Source organism: Mustela putorius, unplaced genomic scaffold (assembly GCF_011764305.1).
Source record: "Mustela putorius furo isolate JIRA1106 unplaced genomic scaffold, ASM1176430v1.1 tig00004043_pilon_pilon_pilon, whole genome shotgun sequence".
NCBI classification, from domain to species: domain Eukaryota; kingdom Metazoa; phylum Chordata; class Mammalia; order Carnivora; family Mustelidae; genus Mustela; species Mustela putorius.
Window position 1 is genome coordinate 505960 of NW_025422178.1, and position 23879 is coordinate 529838.

Below are 23879 nucleotides of genomic sequence, written 5' to 3' on the forward strand. Positions count from 1 at the left end.
GATCTGTATCTTATGTCCGCTCTGTAGACTGCGGCGAGTTGCTGTGAGAAGGCTGGAAACCTCCTACTCTGGTTGTGTATGTGATTGTTGTTGCGGTTCGGTCCTCCTTTGCTTCCTCCGTTGTTCAGCCAGTGGCTCTGGGCCGGGAGTGTGGAGAGGAAGGAGAGAGCACCCAGAAGAGGGAAGAGGGACCCTGGGTTGGAGGGAGCAAACAGGTGGGATGGCCAAAGTTCCAGAGAGGACCTGTCGTTGGGATGGCCTGTGGTGGGCTATCTGGGGGGGGGGGGGGGGCTTTGTATCAAGAGGTCACCTGTGGCATCCATGCTGAGTACTAGGGGCAAAGGAGCTGATTGGTGGAGAGATCAGAAGGTTCTAGGTTGCTAAGGAAACGTTCAAACAGGGGAAGGTTTGGTGGAACTTGGATTCTTCATACCAACTGCTCCTGAGAATTTACTTTACCTGCTAATTTGTCCTGCTGACCTCGTGCTTTACTGACCTGCTGACCTCCTAACCTTTGTGAACCGTGCCCCTTCCCCTCCAATACTTAATCTGACCCTGACACTGTCCTGACCCCTTCTTCTCCTGACCAACGCTTTCCCCATCCTACCCCCTATTTCCTCCCTATTCCCATCCTTAATTACCACCCTCTCCCCTCCCCACCCCCCCTAACCCTCCCACTCTTCCCTCCCCTGCCCCCCCAATCATCTTCACCTCCTCCCTGGGGCCACAGTGTCCCTTTAAAGGACAAGAACATGATGGTGCAAAGGCTACTCTTCTGGCTCCTTGTGTTCCCGTATCCCAGTTCCCCAAACCCAAATGTGAGTAAACATGACACTTCAGTGGTGTCTTCCTTCTTCTTTTATTTTTTAAAATATGATTTCTTTGAGCAAAAGAAGGGGCACAGGTGGTGGGGAATGGCGGGGTGGGGAGGGAAAGAGAGAATCCCAAACCAGTTGTGCATTGAGCCCAGAGCCCAAAGAGGGGCTCAATCTCAGGACCATGAGATTATGACTGGATCCAAACCAAGACTTGGTCACTTAACTGACTGAGCTACTAGTGGTGTCTTCCTTCTGTCTGGGTTCCTTCACATGGTGGTTAATAACAGCTTTTTTATGGGGTTCCTGATGGGAACCTCAGAAGAACGATAGTTCTTCCTGAAGACCGGGCACAACAGGGAAGGTTTTTCAGTCAGCCTTAAGGGGTTGTGGCCACAGCCATTTCCATCAAGTTTTGGGTCCTGTCTGTGCTGCTTGGTCCAAGAAGAGCAGCTTTGGTAGGATGGAAACCTGAACACCCCCAGGTTTATAGTGTCAAGAGGAAGGTTTTGTGAAGTATGAAAGCCATTGAGCTCTTTGTCCTAAATAGGGGGCTTGTGTGATATGTACGTTCTATCTCATTAAAATTGTTTTTGAAAATGTCAGAACTCGAACTTAATAGGAGCTAGGGGTGTTAGATTGGCCCTGGAAGCCCAACGATGATCCTGCTTCAAGCCTGGTAAATTCAGGGTCCATCTTCTGTATAGTTGGTTTTCCTATCAGCACATGTTTATATTTGTCATGTTTGACAGCCCTGGGTATCTGAAGCTTTGGTGTTGGGACTAGAGTGTTAAAAAGTGAAAGGTCCTTTGTGCTCTGTGCTTCTGGGTTTGTTGACTTTCAGCAGCTTCTGAATCAGCCCTCTCCTTCTGGTCTTGGAGGCTGTCCCCAGGGACCGTGTGTCCCTCCTGGTCCTTGGAGACCTGAGAATCCCAGAAGACACTAAGGGACCACATCCTGCTGGGATATATGTCACAGGAACATCGCTAGGAGTGATGTGATCAGAAAGTGAAAGAGTTGTTCTTTCTTTGGCCAAGTATGTGCAGAGTGTTGATTTCCCCAAGATAAGAAGGTTTTGGATATCCTTAGGATTGTCCAAATATAAAGAAATAAGTGGTTCCCAGCATGAATATTTCACTCTATGATGAAAAAGTAAAACCTGTAACCCCAGGAGAGAGAGAGGGAGAGAGAGATAACAGTTAGGGGACACCCCTGGAAATAAGTAGACTTATTTGGATCTGCTTGTACCAGATTATGAAGCAGGGGTCCGGAAGTGTCATTGTTCAAGAAGGACCCTTTTATTGAGGCAGACCTATCCCATGTGGAGACCTCTAGTCAAATAGGCTTCATTCTGTTTCACTGGAGTCTTCAGAAGAGGGAATTTCTTGGTCGTCTTGATTTCAATTATTCCCCTCTACCTAGGCTGCATCTCATGCATCCGTTCGCCTTTCTCATTCTACCCCATCTCTGAACTCTTGCCTAAACGAACTGCTCTTGCATTTCCCACCTCCACCTGCTCATGGCCGTTGTCGAGAACCTAGTGTTTTGGCCCCACTGGCTGTCATCTAGTGCAGAGTCAGCTACTCATATCAGCATCCAGACAGCTGCCAGATGTACTGAGTGCCCACGACTGGGCGTGTTTTCCATTCCTGACAAGATGGCCTCTTTCTCTTGTGCATTTGATACCCATGAAAACCATTGTGCTGACAGCTACTGCTCTCTTTCAGACAGTGGCTATTCAAAGGCAGTGTACGTTTCCCGCTAGCACACATTTTCCTGACCTCGGTTGTGTGGGCTGAAGGGGAAAATGTTACATACTTCAGGAGCTCCTTTCTAGAGAAGTGTGTGTACACAAAATTCAAGCTTGGTGTGAGCTAGTATGAATTGCATTGTTAGTGTCTTTTAACCTGTAATATTTCTAAATCTAGTTTTTGTAAAATGATGTGTTCCTTGCCTTGGTGTTCGTATCCATGAATTCTGTATTCTTTTAGAATTCCTGGGCACCTGGGTGGTTCAAGCAGTTAAGTGTCTGCCTTAGGCTTGGGCATGATCCTAGGGTCCTGGGATTGAGCCCTGGTTGGGCTCCCTGCTCAGCTGGCAGTCTGCTGCTCAGTCTCCCTCTGCCCTTCCCCCTCTGTCTTTCAAAGAAATAAATACATTCTTTAATATTTTCTCTCTTTAAAAAGTTAAATTTTATAGCTTTTATTGCCTGATTTAATTACAGTACTAAGAGATAGTAACAGGAATTCCTTCCATCAGCGTTTTGGAGATCCTAAACTTCACAGATATCCTTAGAGCACACATGATCACCTGATTATGCAAATCCTTACATAGTTCAGGAATCAGACATCTTGGACTGTGATTCAGAAGCAATGTGAGCATTGAAAGAAAACATAAATGTTTTCAGAAACTAATCAATAACATTAATTATAATTTTTTACTGGAAAATAATTACATATCACATTAACGAGCAGCCTCCCTTTTCTGTCACGAATGTCCTAATCTATAAACACCTGTCCATATAACATGCTCCTTTGTACCTCTAGTACGTTATATTCATGCTTTCTCTCATTCTTCCATAAATTTTGGGTGTAGTTTTGGGAAATGTACCAAAGGAGTTTATCCAGCTCCTTCATGTATGGACAGTAGAAGTCACTGACTTCTTTCCTATTCTAAGTTTACATTGACTTATCTTGTCTATTTTATGTTGGCTTATACATTCTCAAGTTCTGTTAACCATAGAAACAAATTTGCAACGTGCTTGTAGGTAGAGTAAGATCTCTTAAGATTTGTCTATTAGATTTTGCCTACAGCTTCAGTGTGTTATAATGTATATGTGATCACAACATCTTTTCAAAGGATACTGTTTGTTGATATTGAACATAGGTAAGCAACAAGAAAACCACCACCATGGTAAGATGATAAAAACACACGTATCACTCCCCAAAGTTTGCCCCAGCTCCTTGGTCATCCCTCTGTGCTCCTTCTCCTCCAGGAGGAGGTAGTTGCGAGGTATGCTTACCTCCTGGAGGCCAGTTGAGGGTTGGTAAAGTAGATTCTTTGTAACAGATACACCGTTAATGTCTTTGAGATTTCTAATTTTCTCAAATGGTATTTCAGCTTGTCCTTTCCTTGCCTGACCATTTATGTGTTGGCCCTGATGTGATTGAAGTTCTGTGGAAGCTTCTCATTATAACTGCCTGCTTGGGAGCCTGTGCCTTTCTCATTTACCTGTGGAGAACCATCCTCGCTGTAAGTATACTAATGTACCTTCTGTACTTTCATTCATAAATAAGCAGACAATTTTGTAGTCACTGGATATTTTTATGTCCATTCAGTACTACAGATTTCCCTCTAATATGTCAATTTTGATGATCACCTAGATTGATGTAGTTTTAGATTTCTATTGAAGTGCCTTCTTTTTTTTTTTTTTAAAGATTTTATTTATTTATTTGACAGAGAGAGATCACAGTAGGAGAGAGGAAGGGAAGAGATCACAGAGAAAGGAAGGGAAGCAGGCCCCCTGCTGAGCAGAGAGCCCGATGTGGGACTCGATCCCAGGAGCCTGAGATCATGACCTGAGCCGAAGGCAGCAGCTTAACCCACTGAGCCACCCAGGCGCCCCTTGAAGTGCCTTCTTGATCCATATGTTCTCTTTTTCTTTTAAGGTCAAGCATAATCGACAAACAGTGTAATGTGAGTTTCAGGTGTACAGCATGGCTCTGCAATTCTGTACATTTCTCAGTGCTCGCCACAAAAGGTGGACTCTTCTTCCCCTTCCCCTCTTTCCCCCATCCCTCCACCCACCTTCCCTCCCACCCTTGTCTTCTCTAGAGTGTGCTCTTGAACCTCCGTTTTTTGGCCATTCTCCAGCTATCTTGTGTTCTCAATCTCTAGTTTGAGTCATCTGTGGTCTGAGAGCACAATTCCTGTAGTTTTGATCCCTTTGGTGGTTCACATGTGTTGTATGGCCCCGAATATGGCCTCTCTCAGTGACTGTTGCACGTGAGCTTGAGAAGAGTGTCTATACCTCGTCATTGAATCAAGAATTCCGCCGATGTTAGTGGGTGCAGCGGATGGGTGATGCTCGTCAGTGCACCTGTGTTCTCCTGGAATTTGTGTATCTCTGGGTCTGTCAGTGACTGATAAGAGGGGTTTTGAATTCTCCAGCTGTAGGAATGGATTCATCTGTTCCCACCAGCTGTATTTTCAGTTTCTGCTTCATGTGCTCTGCTACTCTGTTGTTGATGCATGCACATTAGAAATTGTTGTGTCCTTTCAGAGAAATGGACAATGGAGAAATGGAGACCCCTTCATCATTGAAATAATGCCCGTCATTATTCCTGATGGCTTTCCTTACTTACTCTGAGGTGTGTTTTGAAGGATCCTTTCACTGGCAAATGGTTTCTAGTTCGATGTTTCTTTAAAACCGTGTACACATTTCATCCTTCTTCATGGCATCATTTCTGAAAAGAAGTACGATGTCGTTCTTATCTTTCTTCCTCGGGAGTAGGTCTTACTGCTCCGCTCTCCCCCTTCCCCTCCCCACTCCCAGCCCCTGCTCCAGATTCGCAGAACTGTTTCTTTGTCTTTAATGATCTGTAGCTGAATATTCTATAACAGACATCATTGGTGTTTTTTGTTCATTGTTTGTGTGTGTGTGTGTGTTTGTATTTCTCCTGCTCGCTTTTTGATGTTTTATTTCCCTGGATCTTGATTTGGAAACTCCATTAATTTCAGAAAATCCTCTGTCATTATTGATTGAAATATCTCTCTGTCCACACTCCTATAGGAATAGGTATTCCTATTATGTGTGTGTGACACATTTTGCAGTGACCTACCAGTCTTGGATTTTCTGTGCTGTCTTTGTAATTTTTGTCTTTTCTTGATTTTTTTTATTAAAATAATTTTTAAAAATTTATTTGACAGAGAGAGATCACAAGTAGGCAGAGAGGCATGCAAAGAGAGAGAGAGGAGGAAGCTGGCTCCCCACGGAGGAGGGAGCCCAATGCGGGACTCGATCCCAAGACCCTGACATCATGACATGAGCTAAAGGCAGAGGCTCAACCCACTGAGCCACCCAGGCACCCTTTCTGTTTCCTTTTTGGAAGTTTCTGCTGGACATTCTTTACTGTCAATGATTCTTTCCTCTGGTTTATTTTGAGCCTCTTCATGAAGCCAGCACAAGCACTCTTGATTTCTGTATTGGTGGTGGTGTTGTCTAGAATCATGTTACAGTCTTAGAGTTTCATATCTATGCTTACATGTACCACCTCTTCTTCCTCTTGTGCAATTTTCCCTTAGATCGAGTATCTTACATGGAAGGGACTTTAAAGCCCCAGCCTGCTAACCCATCACTTCTGCCACAAGAAGTGTGATTCTCGTGCTTGCTCTCATGGTTTTTACCTGTAGTATGTCTTGGAGGGTTGTGTTGAAAGTGAGATACTGTGTCCTGGTAAAGACCTGAGGTAGGTGGGTGTTAGGGTGAGGTGTTGTTTGCTCCTCTGGCTCAGGGTTAGACTGAGGTATTCACCGGCGAGGCAGGGAGAGATGGCACTGGAGTTGAGTATTTCCCTTCCCTTTGTGGCTTAGTCTCTGGGAAACCCTGAGTTAGACTCTTGTGACATAATTTCACTTGAGGGCTGATCTTTCTAAGAAGGAAGAACTCTTTTGAGTTTCTTTCTACATGGGAATATTCCCCCCCCTCTCTCTGTCAATGGAGAAAACTTCCCTTCAAAGAGAAAGAAAAATATTATGTATTCAGTGTAGCCATCTACCCTTACACTTCCCCTGCCGATGGGGTTGGTGATAAGGGCCAGGGAAGCTCCGAGGTTCCTAATCAACATGTGAAATCAAAGGAATAACTATGGTTTTCTGATTGCCCTGCCCTGATGCACTCTCCCCACCAACATTACTAGGACTGGTTTGTGATAGCATGGTGATATTCCAATATCCTGGCAAGATGTGGGGGTTGGCCTCAGCCTCTCATCATCCTGTAAAACTGTTGAATGGGGAAATATGTTGATGGTGCAAAATGAGGTCTTGCCTAGATTTTACTGAGCTATAATAAGACATTTGCGACCAGTGGAACTAGAGCGTATCATGCTTAGCGAAATAAGTCAAGCAGAGAAAGACAACTATCATATGATCTCCCTGATATGAGGAAGTGGTGATGCAACATGGGGGCTTAGTGGGTAGGAGAAGAATCAATGAAACAAGATGGGATTGGGAGGGAGACAAACCATAAGTGACTCTTAATCTCACAAAACAGACTGGGGGTTGCTGGGGGGTCTTTTTGGGAGAACAGGGTGGATTTTGGACATGCTTATGTGCATCTGGTCAACATGGCCACTCTTTTTCGCTCATTCTGGGGCTTTGACTTCTGTTTTATAAATGAAAAATTCCAAAAAAGACCAGTGTCACTCGAGTCTGAATTGCCTGGCTCCCCTTTTTTGGACACACTTCATGTGGTGGCTGATGCTTCATCTCTCAACATGGGCCACTCTTCTCATTCGATGCTTTGACTTCTTTTTGATGACTCCATTCACTTAAACATGTGCTCTAACTGTGTGTGAATTCAGTAAACAGCCAACTCTTTGGAAAGTTTCAGGAAACGCTTTCTAGAGAAGGAAAGACTCATATCTTTGACACAGCTTTTGCTCCCTTGCCTGCCTGCCTCCCTGCCTTCTTTTCTCCTTCCTTCCAGGACTTTAAAATAGTCTCAGGTTCTATACTTCACTGCAGATATTGTGTGCAAAAAAAAGTTAAGGAAATATGCTAAGTGAAAGAGGTCCAGTAGAGAAAGTCACTTGTCATATGGTTTCACTAATTTGTGGAACATAAGGAATAGCATGGAGGATATTATGAGAAGGAAGAAGAAAATGAGTTAGGGGGGGCAGAATCCGAGGGGGAGATGAACCATGAGAGACTATGGACTCTGGGAAGCAAACTGAGCGATTTAGAGGGGAGGAGTGTGGGGGAGAAGGGTGAGCCAGGTGATGGGTGAGCCAGGTGATGGGTAAGGAGGGTACGTGTTGCATGGAGCGCTGGGTGTTATACACACACCGTGAATCCTAGAACACTGCATCAAAAAAACTGATGAGAGAGACCCAGGACCAGAGCATGGGGACACAGCTAGATCTCGGGATGTCGCAGCACAGGGGACCTTTCCTAAAGGAAAGCTCGAGAAGCATTCACAAAGGAAAGGAACCACATTCACCAAAAAACAGGTGGCCGATTTGGAATCCTTGCTTAGCAGGAAACCCATACCCAGCTCCCCAGTCTTCAGAAAGAAATGGCCTGGAAACTGGAGATCCAGCCCACCATACTGCAGGTTTGGTTCATGAACCACAGAGCAAAGCTTAGGAAAGCCAAACATCAATTAACTGGAATAGAAGTCAAGATCAGGTCTTCCAAGGGACCCACAGATGCCCCTCCTGTTTTCCCCCATGGTGCCAACCAAGCTTCCCTGGTTTAAACAGATCACCTTATACCTTGCTTCCAACACAGCATATGCTCCAATCTGAAGTTTCTCCCAGACCATTCTGTTGGCCACAAAATAGTGCATTCTGGGCGCTGCCAAGACCCCAACATCTATTCCCTTTGTGCCATTATGGAATCTCAAATTCTTCCGACATGTTTTTCTGCCACATCTCTTGGTTCTTCATCTCTACAAAGAACCTAATGAGCGAAGCCAGACTCAAAAGTTCACACATACTCTAATGATTTGCGACGATTCCCATCTGGGAGATTCGAGAACTATGCAACATGGATGCATCCCAGAAACATGCCCCATGAAAGACAAAAAAGACACACAAGCACCTGTAGGGAAGAATTGAGTGGAAAGAGGCACTCACCAAACTGACAGTGTTGGGTATGTTTTGTGTTGTAATTAGCATGGCAGGAACCTGCACTAAATTCATCCAAGGACACAGAATAGCAATACTCTTACATATACCACAAAAAGCAACCATGGGGCAGACTGAAGGATCAGCCGTGGTGGTAATCATTTTGTGATCTATAAATGTATCACATCAATGCACTGTACACGTTATACTTGTAGCTCAGTAAGGCTGGAGACAATGTTTAAATTCCATCTCAGTAAATATATACAATGAAAAAAAAAACTAACACAAACTGCATGGTACTAACATTAAAAAAAAGCTAGGGAAATGGTGAAATAATGAATATGTTGTAAATATCTGCATGATCCCTTGTCAAAATGAATAGGTTGAACATTCATTGAATAGAATGTGAATAGATTTGGGGGTTCAAAAGGAAGTTATACACATTTGTGCTCTTTATCAGAAATGGATTGTGAACTATGATGACCTAATCAGGAAATTCCATTTTGTCTTCTTTTATAATCCTGCGAATTCCTTCTGCTATGCAAAGAGATTATTTTAATATCTTTGGATTACAAATTTGGTATTTAGCTGAACTATAGATTTTTACATGTAATATGTTCTGAAATCCAGCCCAACTCTGTTTCTTCCTCTCTTAGGTAAAGCCTCGACAATATGAAGGTAAGATTTTCAGCTTCGGCTTTCTTCGCCAAAAATTCTCGGTACCGGTGTGTGATGTGCGTATAATCTGACGAGGGATAAATATGGTGACTTCTGATGTGTCACTGACTTGTTAAGTCTTGCAAATGGTTCTCTTCCCCATGGGGAGTCTAAGTGACAATGTGGAGGGAGTTGCCCTGAGTCCAGGAGGAGGAACACCTCATGGGACTAGGGAGAATACAAGGTGTCATTTTGCAGAGAGATGTTTAGGAGGCAAGTGATGATCACAGCCTGAGGTCTGGAGGGAGTACTTTGCCATGAGCTGGCTCTTGGTGAAATGTCAAGAGGAGAAAGCTCTCTGAGTCTAGCAAACAGGCTACACTCAGAGAAGAAGGCAGATATTGCCACGCAGAGCACGTGTCACGGGAGAGGATCAAAGCATGGTTTTGAGTCTGAAGTGGAGGGAGCCTTTCCTGCCAAGGGAAAATGAATTGAATCGAATGTGTGCCAGAGGGGATAATGGATAGTGTCTGGGGCTCATGGAGTGTGGTGATTCTGTGGTGCTGGCTGTTGACGGCCTGGGTGGCCGTCAGGCGCTTTGGAAACCGTCGAATGCCGTTGTTCATCGCTGTGAGTTCTTGCTTTCTTCAGGCACAGTGGGAATGCTAACAAGTTAGTGACACCCACGTGTCAGAGAATGTGTCCCTGGTAGGATTATTCAATCCCCCTGGGATTATTCAGTGTCGCTGGTTTTGCTAATTATCTTAAAATTCTTTTTTCTCCTTTCAGTTACTTTAGACCAAATAAAGAGGAAGATTGTTGAGCTGAAAAAGGAAAACAAATATCTTGACACAAACATAGCCAGTTGGGAGGAGAAGGTATGTGTGCCCTTTCAAATATTTTTTGTGATTTCGTTTTGGTTCCTTCCTCCTCAGCTAGTTCATTCTATTGATCTATTTCATGGGATCCAGAGTGGTCCCTGAGTAAGAGAAGCTTCACAAATGTAGAGCACTGCCTCTCTCTTTGAGAAAGGAGTTACACATTGTTAGAAAAGATTCTCTAACATGATGCTATTTTGGGATTCTGATTCCTTTTTCCTGTGCTTTACAGATCAGGGAAGCAAAGCAAGAATCTCACAGGAAGAGAGCACATAAGGTTTCCCTTGCGGAAATAAATGAATGCAAAGTAAGAATCCTTTCTTTGCCCGCATTGTGTTCTAACAATGGAAATAAAAATAATGAATTACTCTTATTATTATTATTTCTAAGATTGATTGATTTGAGAGAAGGAAAGAGTGAGGGGAGGGGGCCTAAAGGAGAGAGAGAGAGAATCCCAAGCAGACACCATGCTGAGTGTGTAGCCTGAAGCAGGGATCAATCCCATGACCCTGAGATCAGGACTTGAGGCCAATGAAAGCAGGAGTCAGACACTCCACAGACTGGACCATCCAGGTGCCACCCAAGTGTCCCACGGAATGAGTCCTTGTTCCTCATTCAATACATATATATATTTCCATATATTTTCTTGAAGGAGAACATCAAACACTTGGAAATCATCAATAAAAATTTGAAGGACACCCTTCATCTTAAACAGGCTCTCTCAGAGGTTGTGAGAGCCAGAGATATCCAGACCATGGATGTGGTAAGAGGTCGATGTTCGTTGTCCTAGAATGCTGCTCGGGAGGCTTTTGACTCAGTGGGGGAGGTGAGTGCCGTGTACCCGTGAGCTGTTTACGGAGTAGAGAGTGGTCTTCTGGGCACTGCAGCTTCTACTGAACAGCGAGCTGCGATTTCATTTGGGACCACCACGATGAGGTTTGCCACTTCAAGATCTAGGAAATATGGTTTATTTCACAGTTGGGTAATCTTCACATCATTCAGCGCTGCCCTCCACGTTATGTAGAATATCCCACAAAATATGTGAGCGATGAAGGGCGATAGCAAGTCAATTATAGAGTAGAAGATTTTTTTTAAAATATCTGTTCCACTGAGAAAGCCATTTGTGCGTTTTTTGAAATGAACCAGTTGTCTTACTTTCTCCTTATTCTATTTATGCCTCAGGGACTTTCTTTGTTGCCCTCTGTGATGCTGTCCTGCTAGGTGCCCTCATAGGTCTTTTCTTAAATCTGTCTTAAAGGTCCAAGATGAATTGGATGATGAAGTGCCGAGAGTCTTGAGATGCGAAAACCAAAAACTGAAAGGTATGTTGTTTGGGGGGAAGAAATCTCCATAGGGTGGCGATGCGTTTGCATCGGGCAGGGAAAGAACCCTTCCTGCCTTCGCGGTCTTGCCCTTGTCCTTCCTCATCAAAACCAAGTTCTCAGGTCATGGCACAAACACACAAAAGGAAACTCATCCTTTACAGAGAAGGAAAAGTTCCTGGAAGACCGCTATAGTGCCCCGAGTTTTCGGAAAATAGCTAAAGAAGCAGAATTCAACCTACTAATGAAGAAAGTGGATATGATGGTGGAGTTCACGGAACAACAAAAACGGACTGCAGAGGAGTAAGCTCTTGCTCTGTTGTCCTAAATACGGTTGTATAAATTTATGTGGCGTCAAGTCTAGATAACTGTATTTGGAACTTCTGGAATTGGATCGTAGAGTACGTTTGCCAAAGGCAATTTGTAGAACTGTGCCTGCCCTTTCTATTTTGATATGTGTAACCTGCATGTTCCTTTCTGTTCTACGGACGTGCGGGGGCAGGTAGCAGCATTAATCCCTTGGATTCTGGATCCCCTCTGGGTCAGTCTGCACTGTGCTTTCAGGTTCGCTCTCCTCACGTGCTCTTACCACTCCTGCATTAGGTCCAGTTCTTGCTCAGCATGAGACTTGGCTCCAGAATGTGGAGAGAACAATGGAATTCTCTTCCTGCAGAAACCAGGAAAGTTTCTTTGTGGAAAATGGGCTGGGGCTCCAGCAATCCTGGGTCCCTTCATCTGGTGCACAACTGAGATCATTCGGTGCAGCCCAGTCGCTAAGAAGGTCAGGGTATTTCCTGTCCACGTGATTTTCTTTTTCTTTTCTTTTTAGAAAAGACTGTACATTGACCTATTTGACAGAGAGAGACACAGTGAGAGAGAGAACACAAGCAGGGGGAGTGGGAGAGGGAGAAGCAGGCTTCCCGCCGAACAGGGAGTCCAATGTGGGGCTCGATCCCAGGGCTCTGGGATCATGACCTGAATCAAATACTTTTAAGCAGATACTTAAAGACCAGGCCACCCTTGTGCCCCTCCACATGATTTTCTAGGTGGAACTCTCCCGGATCCCATCCAAATCCTGCAGTCTTACTAAGTCTCATCTTTGCTGGCTGAACCGGAACTTTGCTTGTTGCATTCCAACCTGTCCCCAAAAGGTTGCTTGTTCATTTACTTTGTATTCACTCGCCTGTTCCAGAATTCTCGGATGTGTCTTGGGGAGATTGGCCCCCACTGCCAGGCTGCCTTTCTCCTAGGCTTCCTCCTTCTCCATCTGGTTCTCATGTTTCCTCATGTGCTCTAGAAATTTCACAAGTTTGCTCTCTTGTCCAGTGTTTCCTTTTGTTTCTCAGGAGGAGATCAGGATGGTGGAGGCCCTCATTCCTGTTGAAAAGCAAAACTGTTCCCTGTCTTCCCTGGAAACTCAGCTTTGTGTTATTTCTTCCCTCTCCAGGGGTAGGGGCCGCTCTCTCTCACAGGCACCTGGGTTCTGTTCATTGGTAAGTTCTTCTTGGGGTGGGTCTAGTGTCCTCACCACCTTTCTCTCTTCAACACCATATCCCTGGGCCACACATTGACTGCCGCTCCAGAAGCCATTTGCTGAAGGATAGTTGAGAGGCCAGAAGCAGATGCTCATGTCCTCCTCTTTCTAGAGGTTTTGTTTCAGTTTCTAAAGTCTTTCTGCACGTGATTCTTGACATGTGTCCTGTTGAAACCTTTGAATCAACACCATGAACAAGAGTCTGAGGCAGCCCAGCAAACCAACCTTGCTAACATCACCGTTTGCTGCCTTCACCATCCATGAACTTGGTCTTGTATTCGAGAAGGTTGACTCAATGGAGTTGACAGTTTTCCATCTGAAGTCTGTTCCCTGGACAAAACACCCTGAGTATGTGACAGTTCACATGGATTATCTGAGGACCTATTTTTGGCAGTACGGTTGGCCTTTTCCTACACCAGGATCTTTCTAGAGGGGGCAGGGCTTGTACTTCTCAAGCCTAGAGATGTGTGGGAGTGAGTTTCCATGCCAGTGAATCCTCATTCTGGAAGGTTCCTTTGGGCTGACTGTGTTGCCCAACCTTGGTCTGAGGATCAGGGCTCCCCATGGAGGTGTGAGACTAATGATGGGCCACTGCTTCATCCTAATGGGTGTGGCTGGTCAGGCTTGGCTTTTCACTTTGAATTGAAATGAGCCTTCACCGACTCAACCCAATGACCAACTCTGAGAGGGCACAGAGTGCAATGTTATTTGGTGACATGGTGAATGAATTGAAGTAGGGAAGTATAAAGACAGTCCCGATTGGAGGGAACTTGGCAGCAGCCAGAGTTTGATTGTCGTTGAACCCTAAATGGGGCCTTCATTCCTCTCCCTGTTGTGTTGTCAGTCTGTGCTTTTAGCGGGGACATTCCAACCTAGGCCACCAAGTGTGCTTGGGAGGATAAATGGTAGCAATTCAGGACCTTGTCTCCTGGACAATGTACATACCTTTCCCATCTTAGGAAGTTAGAAGAGACCATTCATGATCTGAATGAAACCAGGAATGAGCTGTCATCTGCCAAACATAATCTGAAGGCGACTAAAGAAGAAATGGAGAAGTATCGGTAAGTCCAGACACTACCTACTACTGGCTCCTGAAATCCCTGTTCCCTTTGGATTCCTCATCTTGGTACATTATTAGGACTCAGGTAATATACACAAAAATTCAGAGGATATATCCAGAGAGAATTAACAGCCACAGAAAGATAAGGAACAAAACAATTACATTACTAAACATGTCCTGATCCCCAGCGCTGGGTGTGACTCTGTGGAAACTGACTCCACACCAGTGTCCTTGGTGTCACTTGTCCTAATCTTGAGGAGAGCAGTTTGTCCTAGGATGAATCTTACCTATAAACGTTGTAGTGCCATCTGATGGTGGTGGTCTTTGCAACCCTGGGAACCATGGCGAGGATAGAAGTTCAAGGAGAATAGAGCTTCATGACCAAAGACACTTGTCATGTGATAACTGAGGGAAGGATTGAAAATGGGTAAGGAAATTATTCAATCCTGAACCTGCAGGTGAAGGAAAACGATTAAGGAAGGCTGTAACAATAGCTTTGATCCTACTGTCCAGTTATAATGAGGTGAAAGTGGTTCTTGTGTCGGGATCTGATGCATGAGGGGACTGATAGAGGAGGTTGGTCACTTGGGCAATGATGGAAAATCACACCCCATGTTGGGTTGTGTCTGATGAAAACACTTGTCCCTCAGACAACAAGTGGAAGACATGCAACATCAGCTTTCAGAGGCGGAGTTCACCTTCCAAAGCCAGGTAACCTGAGTTGTGCCCAACACACTGACCCCTTGACGCCCCCTGCAGGTGACGGTAGTGGCCCTTAGAGCCCTGAACATGGGCTTTTGGTGTGTTGGCTTTTTTCAGATGGCAGTGCAGGAGAGGAATGCTGTGGCTAACTGGGTAAGTGTTTTCCTTTTCCTCATCTTCTCTTGGGGCACAGTCTGGCACAACCGATGATGGGTGTTTTTCTCCCACAGATGAGGGCTCAGGATTGGGAGAGGAGGAGAGTGCAGCAGAGCAGGGAGAACGCCTACCTGAAACACAGGTGTGAGAGTTTGACGTGCGTTTTTACGGTTTGGAGGGGTGACAGCTCTGCTGTTTAGCGCCTAGGAGAGGACATGGTGCTTTAATTCTTAAGAAATGTCCGTTATTTTCTGTGTTCAAGACTGCGCATGATGGAAGGGGAGATGCTGCCTGTGGGACCCACGCGGTGCAGACCGATGCCGGGAAGGCCTGAGTTCCAGAAGCCTCTGTGGCAAGGTAGGAAGCACGATGTGAAATGCAGCAGCCTGATTTCTGCCGTGAAACCACACGGTGCCTTTCCCATTCCTGGACACTTGCCCCTGTGACAGGTGGAGCTCACGCCCCTCCACACCTTCCCCCCGGCCACCCCCTTCTGAAGAGCTGCGCCTGAGAAGGTGGGAGCCGAGCTCCCTTCCCACCTGGACTCAGGAGTCAAGCCTTGGGGGAAAAAAGACTATTTGTGAAAAAGGACATTTATTTGCTTGTTATGGAGGTTCCTATATTTTTGTTTTATTGGTAATCTATAGGACCATATTCATCAATGAAATGTATTTTTATTCCTCTCATGCTGTCGGGTGTCATGCCATAGCTTTATTGCTCCATCTGCCTATGCTTTCATTGTTTTGTGACTCTACAACCTTCAGAGTCTGTTTCTTCTCTGAAATGCTTACTTGTTGGTCATTCACGCGTGCTAGGTCTCATCCGCAGGCTGGACAAACGAACCATCCCTTGTGTCCGGGGAAGAGAACGTGGGCCGTTCATGGTGGGGGTTTGTGGATGTCACCCACCCAAGGCTCTTCTCACTTAAATGTTTAATCTATGAAGAAAAAGTGACTTGCCTGATGTGTGTTGAGCACCCCAATTTTAGTGTTGATTTCCAGACAGTTGTACCCCGACCTGTCCACACGGGATGCATTACTTATGGAAACACTGGAACCGGGGTCCTGGAGTGTCTCCCGCAAGAGTCAGGGGACTGGTGTCTCTCCTAGCAAAGGAGTCACTTGAGTCACGTGGGAAACCCTCTGATAAGGGACACGTGTGTGGGAAAGAGTGCAAGATGGGAGAGGAAGGCATGGAGGGCGTGCAAACCACAATAAACCTCTGTCCTTTGTCTGATCCAGCACCTAGACCGGTTCCCAGGATGAACAGCCACACCGGCCCTCAAAAGGGCCCAGAGATGCCTACGGTAAGTGGTGTGGGCGTTTTGAGTTGTGTCTGTTTCTGAAATGTTTTGCAGTGTGGACAGCACCCTGTCCTGGCCTTTTGGTGTTGCGTGTGATCTGCGATCATCCCTTTCAGAGTGCACGCCGCTCCCCCAGGAGCCTCCGGGTGCTGCGGTAGAGATCCTCAACTTCCCGCTTCCTTCCAAAGCGCAGATGCTTAGAGACATGTGGTGGTAGGATGCTCACCTCGTGTGTGTGTGTGTGTGTGTGTGTGTGTGCGCGCGCGCACACGCACGGATGTGTGTAAATAATTCGAGGAGGAAGACGTCTCACTCCATAGTGAAGTCAGCTAGTCCGGCTGGGTTTGTGGTTTACTTTCCTGCGGGAGCAGGAGCATTTTTGGTTTTCGGGTCAGGAGACTAACCCGGGAGGAGGTTTGCAGAGGTCCTAACAGAGGGAAAAATGGGAAAAGCCAGGACTGCCTCCCTCTTGTGCCACATGCTTTGGGCAGCTTGAGTGTTGCTGGAGAAGGTGAGTTGTGAGACCTCCTCTGCTTTCCAATTGTGCGGACAAAGACGTGAGCTGGAATCCCTCCAGTTGGCGCCTGGGTGAGATGATGGGGCTCGCTGCCAGGGGCAGGTGTGTCTCAGAAACGCCCCCTGGAGCAGCAGCCCTGCAGAGGGAATCCCGGTGACTCCCCTCAGGGCCCACCCCTCACACGTGTTTCAGTTGTGCTCCCGTGAGCGGGTTCAGATGGGGTCTGGTGGCTGTGCCAGCTCATCGTGTCTCTCCCGACCCATCCTGGGAGCGTCACATGTGCTCTCCAGACACACTGGTTTGCATTTGGGGTTGGTGGTGAATCGGCCCCTCAGTGTTTCTCAGCACCAAGGACTATGCATTTGCTCTGCGCCTGAGCTAAGGAGTGTCCAAAAGTCAAGGACGCGGGTCCACAGAGCTGGTCTCGCTCACTCGTAGGGGTCGTGCTTCTCTCAGAAATCACTCTTCCAGGTCCACTGTAGGACTCCAGACACTCCTATCTCCTGGTGGTGTCTGTTGCCATGGACAGTCCTTGTGGAGAGTAGAAGACCCCTTTGTCAGGGAGGGAAGCAGAGCCGCTCAGGCGGGGGCTGGTGGGCCGCCGGTTGACCCACGAGCGGCTGCACGTCACACGCGTGGACACCGGGCTTCCCATAGCCTCTCATTGTGTTTGTTCTCAATGTACAGAAGGAGATGCTGTGCTTGCCATGATGGGGCAGTGTGATCCTGGACGTAGATCCCGGCCTGTCCGGAATGGAGTTTTTTCCTTAGTGGATTATCCTTGGCGGTAGACTCCTTGTCTGTGTCGAGGTGCAGACGTATATTAATATGTGGTGACAGCAGTTGTCCCCACCGCCTCTGTTCACCCTAGGCTGTAGGTGAGACGCAGGGGGCGGGTAGCCGTTCTGGCATGGGTGCTACCGTCTTGCAACTTGGTGTTGCGGATGATGCGTGTGCATGTGTGTGCACCCCTGCCTGCCCACAGTGCACCCCTGGGAAGTAACTGGGGGAGGAGGGCCGCTCCCTCCCCAGTGAAGTCCTTTGGCCGGCCCGACTCCCTTTAGGTTACGTTTAGATGCAACTGGTGTTGTGCTCATGCTGGTGTTGGATGGGTCCGGGAATCCTCACAAATGGAGCCTGGGGAAAATCTCTCTGAATTTTATACTGTCTCCTTTGCTGTGTAGAATGTTCTCAGGTCAAGTTTCACGAGTTATCCCTGTTTTACCTCTCTGGAAATCATGCTGTGCAGAACCACCTACTCACACTCTTTCTACAAGTATTTTGAAGTATCCGAGCTCTCAGGCGCACTGTCGGAGTCGCAGCCCGCGCACCTGTTCTACTGGGGGACGTCAGTGATGACCTGCACTGACCACTGCCTCCCCGCCCTTGAACAGGGCTTCCAGGAGCAGGTCCTTTGGTCCTAACTTTCCTAAGAGCTGGTTTCTGTTCTCATCATACGTGTGGAGTTTTCCGTCGGGAAGCATACACATTTCTGTGAATTCTCTTATTTGGCCCTCCCATCTTCATTTCCCATTGGACCAAATGACTCTGGAACTCAGTGGGTTGAAATTTCCAAATGAAATTTAAGACAAACACAGCTGCTGAGTGTAAAGAAGGGTTATTGGTATCATGTTCCTCGGAAGACACTTTTCCAGGGCCTCTGTCAGACCACAAGCCCCTAATTCCTCAAGGGTCTTTGTCCATGGCCAGAAGCTGTAGAGAGTAGAGAACCCTTTGTCAGGAGGGTCAGGAAGCAGGCATGTGGGGGAGAGTTGGGGACTCTCAAGCGCACGATTCCCCTTGAATGGCTCAGGAACTTTGTGGAGAAAGGACAATCAGTTTCATCCCATTCCCTCTATTCTGACCTACCAGAATCTTCTCCGGGGACCGAGGAGGAAAGACGAAGTGTTGTCCTGGATGCCGATGCCCCCGTGTCTGGAATCTGCTGCTTGACTAGTTTTCAGTGACCCTTTTTCATCTTTAAGACACGACTACTTGCTGGTGTACTTGGGCAGACATGGGCAGTGATGTTTGGTGACAGCCTATTCCTGTGACAGCCACTGCCCTCTCCCCCGTCTTTATACTGGCACCAGCTGGGAGGGGCTCGTCAGTTTTGCAGCAGATGCAGCTCTCCGGAAGAAGCCGGGTGCTGAGAGCTCTTTACTTTGGTTTCTTCCCTTGGTGTTGCAACTTTTGTCTGTTTTACTAAGACATTTTCTTGTCTGTTCTGCAGGTCGGTACAGGTGTGGGCAGTGCTTCCTCATAGCCCAGGGCCCCTCCGTATGCCCTACCACGTGAGGCGGGAATATACCAGGCTTTCCTCCTCCTCCTCCTCCTCTCACACTGGGGGACCTGGGGGCCTCAGCCCCACCTCGTTCCTCCACCACACGGTGAGATGATCTGAATTGATGTGAGTCATAAAGCACATTCACAGTTTTAGCCACTTCTGTCAGTGGAGAGGATGGGAGAGGTGGTACCACAAGGCTTTGCAAAGCAAAGATAAGCCCGAGTGAGGACATGGTCACATTCCTCCACTTTGTGTGGACGTCCATCTCATGGACTGTCTGGTCCACCGCCCAGAACTGGGCAGCAGGTGTCTGCCATGGAGAAGAAAGGTGACATTTCGCAGAGGACAGACACAGACGCGTTGCCCAGGGGCACTGCGCAGACACGAGGTTTTGGGCTCTGGGCTGCATGAAGCACAACCTTCCCATCACCCTCATTTGTGGAGGCCCCAGTTGTCCAGCGTAATAGATTAGTTCTGGAAACATCTGTTCCCAGGCAGAGTGGTCGTACGTGTGAGGGTGAGGGACTGTTCCCTCCTTCATCCACAGGGGTCAGGGGAGTCCCGTGAGAAACAGGAAGAGGGACAGCATGGAATAGGCTGGCGCAGGGGGAGAGGGTTGGCTTGAATCCTGCGTTGCCCTCGCCCTTCTGAATCCACCTCCGTCCCTTCTAGGGCTTCCTTTCCACTCAGAAGCCCGTGGAGCTCCACGGGACAATAGCAGCGCTGTGCCCAAGAAGGTCCCAGAGGAGAACCAAGTAAGTACAGGGGTGTTTTCAGTTGTACCCATTTCTGGAGACCTGTTCCTCTCTGGGCCTCACAGTGTCCTGACCTGTGTGTGTTGGGAATATCCTGGGGTCTGTGGGTGGTGTCCTTTCCTGTTCAAAGTGGCAAGTCTTCATGCGGAGAGTACAGGCGTCTCTGTTTCCAGATCATCACCTTGCAGTTGTGTCGGTAGGGAAAGGCAGAGTTTGTGCTCAGGGCTTGACATTCAAGGGGAAATCGGGCTGGGGGCGCTTTTAAATTCCTCAGCACACACATGCATGTGCCTGGCTCTTTGCACACACTGAGCAGTGGGCAGGTGCCATTGTTGGGAAGAAGAGTCTCTGTTGTACAATGGCAGACGTCTGTCTCTTACGGTCGTGCGTGTCCAGCATCCGCCTTTGTTGTTCTGGGAGGGATGAAAACACCTCTCGCTTCATCCGCGGCGCGTGGGTTGTTTGAGAAAAAGGGAAGACAGGAGCGAGACCTGGTGAAGGTTGGCGGCCCTCGCCTCATCGGCCAGAGTCAGACTGTTCGTGGGGGAGTCAGGGCTGACCAGGAGCCACCTTAGCTGGAGCCCTGTCACCAGGCCTCTGTATCTATGTCACCACCCTGCTTGCAGCTGTGCACCTCCCCTGGGACTTCAGTCCCAGTGTCCTGCAGATTTGCCCGTGTTCCAGATTTCTCAGCCCAAAATCCAACTCTCAGTGTGGTCTTCTCAGGACCTCAGCTTTTTTTTTTTTTAATCTGTGAAACGGGGAGCATCATGGATTCTGAGGTCACTAGAGCAATAGGAGTTAAGTCCATAAAGAACCTGCAGGGGCCCCTGGGCAGCTCAGTCAGTGAAGCAGCAGAATCTTGAATTCTGCTCAGGGCATGATCTCGAGGTTCTGAGATTGAGCCCCCAGCCGGCCGGCCGGGTGCTGAGTGTGGAGCCTCTCTGGGATCCTCTGTCTCCCTCACCATCTCCCCTTTCCCTCTTGGCTCACATGTCGCCCTTTCTCCCTCTCATCCTTTCCCTAGAGCAAGTAATATGCATAATACATGGGCTCTGACCATTCACTGTTCTGTTTAAATGAAAATCACTCCATGCAGAAGAGCATCAAAAGATGTTCCCTTAAGTCCACAAAATGCACTGAGTGTATCACCTCAGCCCAGGTAGTGGCCATTCTCATTTCAAAGACAAGGCAAAGGGCCCCCTTTTCTATTAAATGTCAGGTCACAGCCACAATGAAGTAAACGGTAGTTAGGAGAACGGGTACAATCAGAGCTTTATATGTGAGATGCGAAGACAATTATTGTCTATTACAAATAGACTCACAGAGGCGGCCACACATGCAAGTGTTCATCCAAGGCCTCAGATACACTATGGGAGGCAGAGAGCATTTGGGAAAATCTAAGGTCCTAGTGTACTAACCCAAATCCTTTTGCCTTACAGGCTAATCATTTTGTAAATTGAAGACTTCCTTGACCTCCAACAACCAGGCTCCAATGAGTTTTTTATTTAGTAAAAATATGAATGCTTTTTGCCTGGTGGTCTGAGTGCTTTCCCTGCCCATCCTCTCCCCTGTGCTTCGTCTCTCCTGGTATCGCCCCAATAAACCGTTCATGGTTCTGTGTCTGTGTCAGCATCTGCCTTCAGGAGGACTTACAGTCCCTCTCCTTCGAGTGCACAGGGTGACGCCTTCACGCACAGATTACACCCTGGCAGCAGTGCTGGTGACAGAGGATAGAGCAAGACTACGCTTCGTGGTACCTCTACTGCAAGGGACCCCAGGAATCCTTCCGGGGAGGGGGCCCAAGTTGAATTTAGATCCACTGGTGCTTGTCTTAACTCTGGTGACAGATCCCCTTGAGCACATGGCACCTGCTAGTTTGGGAGGGGGTAGTGATCGGCAAGACAGCTGCCTGTCCCCAGGCCGTAGTCTGCTGTGACAGTGAGCAGAGAATGAGGTGTCTGGAGAGGCCCTGAGAGCCTGGTGAGGAGGCCCAGCATTAATCCGGGTTTTGTGCAGTGATTTCACCTTCTCAGCTGCCCCCCAACCACAGGGGTGCTTTAGGGGAGCTGATGGTGGCAGTTTTCTTGGTGAGACCCATGATGCCCCACAATGCTCCCACAGTCTCCCTGTGGAGGGATGGGCAGGGCAGAGGTCACTGACAGGAGACCCATCCCTTCCTCAGCAGCAGGAGGAGCTGGGGGTATGCTTCTGTCCCCTTCTAGGCCCTTTTTGCCAATCCCTTCGGCCACAGAGGCTGGATTCTGCAAAGCCCTCCTTCTTCCCAGGTCATGGACGCAGCCATCCCCCAGCAGCTTTGGGGTCATGGCAGGGCCACCGAAGGATCAAGTTCAGTCTGTTCACATGCTGCCCAGGAGGGGCTGGTAACTGCACTGCGGCAGTCAGGGTCAGCCTGAGCAGCCTTCGTCAATGGGATTGTCACATCCTGTGACAGGGCCTAGGCCGAAGGACGGCAGGAGACAGGGGTTGACAGGAGAGGCGGTTCCCTGTGGTGTTCCCAGACAGAGCTGCACAGAGCGCGAGGCCTGAGGGTCTGGGGAGTGATCAAGAGACTGTCAGGAGGGCGCCTGGGTGGCTCAGTGGGTTAAGCCTCTGCTTTCAGCTCAGGTCATGGTCCCAGGGTCCTGGGATCAAGCCCCGCATCAGGCTCTGTGCTTGGCAGGGAGCCTGCTTCCTCCTCTCTCTGCCTGCCTCTGTGCCTGCTTGTGCTCTCTGTCTGTCAAATAAGTAAATAAAATATTTTTTTAAAAAAAGACTGTCAGGATGAGACACTGAATGAATGGTAGGGGGAATTGTGCAAGTGCTAGCAAGGGAGAGGAAGCAAGGAGATAGGGTAGACAGAAGCAGCCAGACAAAGAAGAGTTTCAAGGTTGAACAGCGGTTGGTGGCCTAGTTGTGTGGAGGTGGAGAAAGGACCTGGGTGGAGGAGGGTGTAGGTAGGTGCTCTGAGCATTAGGGCTAGAGAAGGCGGGGAATCCCGGTCATCTGATTTCCCTGAGCCCACAGCTCCGACCTCTCAGTGGCTGAGCTCTGCAGAGGCCTTTTCACTTGGGAAGATGAGCGCACCTCCTTTTGCATGGAGTTGTGGGGCCGAGCCTCAGGATCTGTCAGGGGGAGAGACAGCACCCTCTGTCCCTCCTACTGAAATGCCATAATTGGAGCACTGCAGGGATTCCTAGGGTGGCCAGCAGAGGGAGCCCGCGCACCTCCAACAGGAAGGGGGCGGTTTCTCTGTGTGCGCAGCCATGGCCAGCAGAGGGGCGCGCCATCGGCTTCTCTGACCCAAGGGGCCTCTGCAGGAAGGGCTTCTGTAGCCACCCAGGGATCCAGCTCCCCTCTCACTGCCCCAGGATAGAGAGTCAGAGCTGTATTTTCCAGCCAGTTCCCCCGACCCCTGGGGAGACCTGGGGGCTTTGCAGCAACTTGTTGCCTCCTGAGGTGTGACAGAGAAACTGCCTTGTTGGCTGAGTGCTGAGGAGGGGGCTCTGGGAGCTTCCCCAGGACGTGCTGGTAGGTGAGAAATACCGGCCCTTCCATACTGGGGCTCTTCCCATGGTTTGGTCCTCCTTTTCCCTGAGGGCATTTGAACAAGCCCTACCCTATTTTACTCAGGGGTCTCTGGTTTGAGTAGTCAGGGGACACCACATCAGAAATGCTGGGGTTGCTTTGTTACCGATCCTGACTTGTTTCTGGGAAGAAGCCGTGACTCAGCTTCAGAGGAACTGGAGCTACATTGCGTTGGGACAGGAATGCAGGAATGTGTCGTTTGCTTTCGGCAGCATAGATATTTTCACAATATTTATTCCTCCAATCCAGGAGCATGGAACATTCTTCCATTTCTTTGTGTCTTCCTCAATTTCTTTTGTGAGTACTTTATAGGTTTTATAGCTGACTTTCAGGACCTTGGAGAAGGAGGAGCTGGCGTTCCCCTCTCTGAGTTCTGCTAGAACCAGTGCCCCAGGTAAAAGCACAGACTTTCCTCCACTGGAACATGCTTTTGTTACTTTTCAGTGTTTATTTTTTTC

General features: G+C 48.0%; 1 protein-coding gene and 1 long non-coding RNA gene across 2 annotated transcripts; both read left to right on the plus strand.

Annotated features, from left to right (window-relative positions):
• Positions 1–669: 669 nt before the first annotated feature.
• On the plus strand, positions 670–19090 carry LOC123389888 (transport and Golgi organization protein 1 homolog). The gene is made up of 15 exons (XM_045072735.1): positions 670–818; positions 3936–4067; positions 9319–9340; positions 10109–10197; positions 10430–10504; positions 10850–10960; positions 11456–11519; positions 11684–11822; positions 14013–14114; positions 14764–14824; positions 14933–14968; positions 15046–15113; positions 15234–15328; positions 16213–16277; positions 19025–19090. Exons 1-15 carry the CDS (start codon positions 753–755, stop codon positions 19055–19057), a joined length of 1158 nt encoding a protein of 385 aa, XP_044928670.1. The 5' UTR covers positions 670–752; the 3' UTR covers positions 19058–19090.
• Positions 19091–19130: 40 nt separating this feature from the next.
• LOC123389887 lies at positions 19131–21443 on the plus strand. Its single transcript, XR_006604571.1, has 3 exons — positions 19131–19181; positions 19751–19833; positions 21276–21443. It is a non-coding gene; the product is annotated as an uncharacterized LOC123389887 (long non-coding RNA).
• Positions 21444–23879: the final 2436 nt, after the last annotated feature.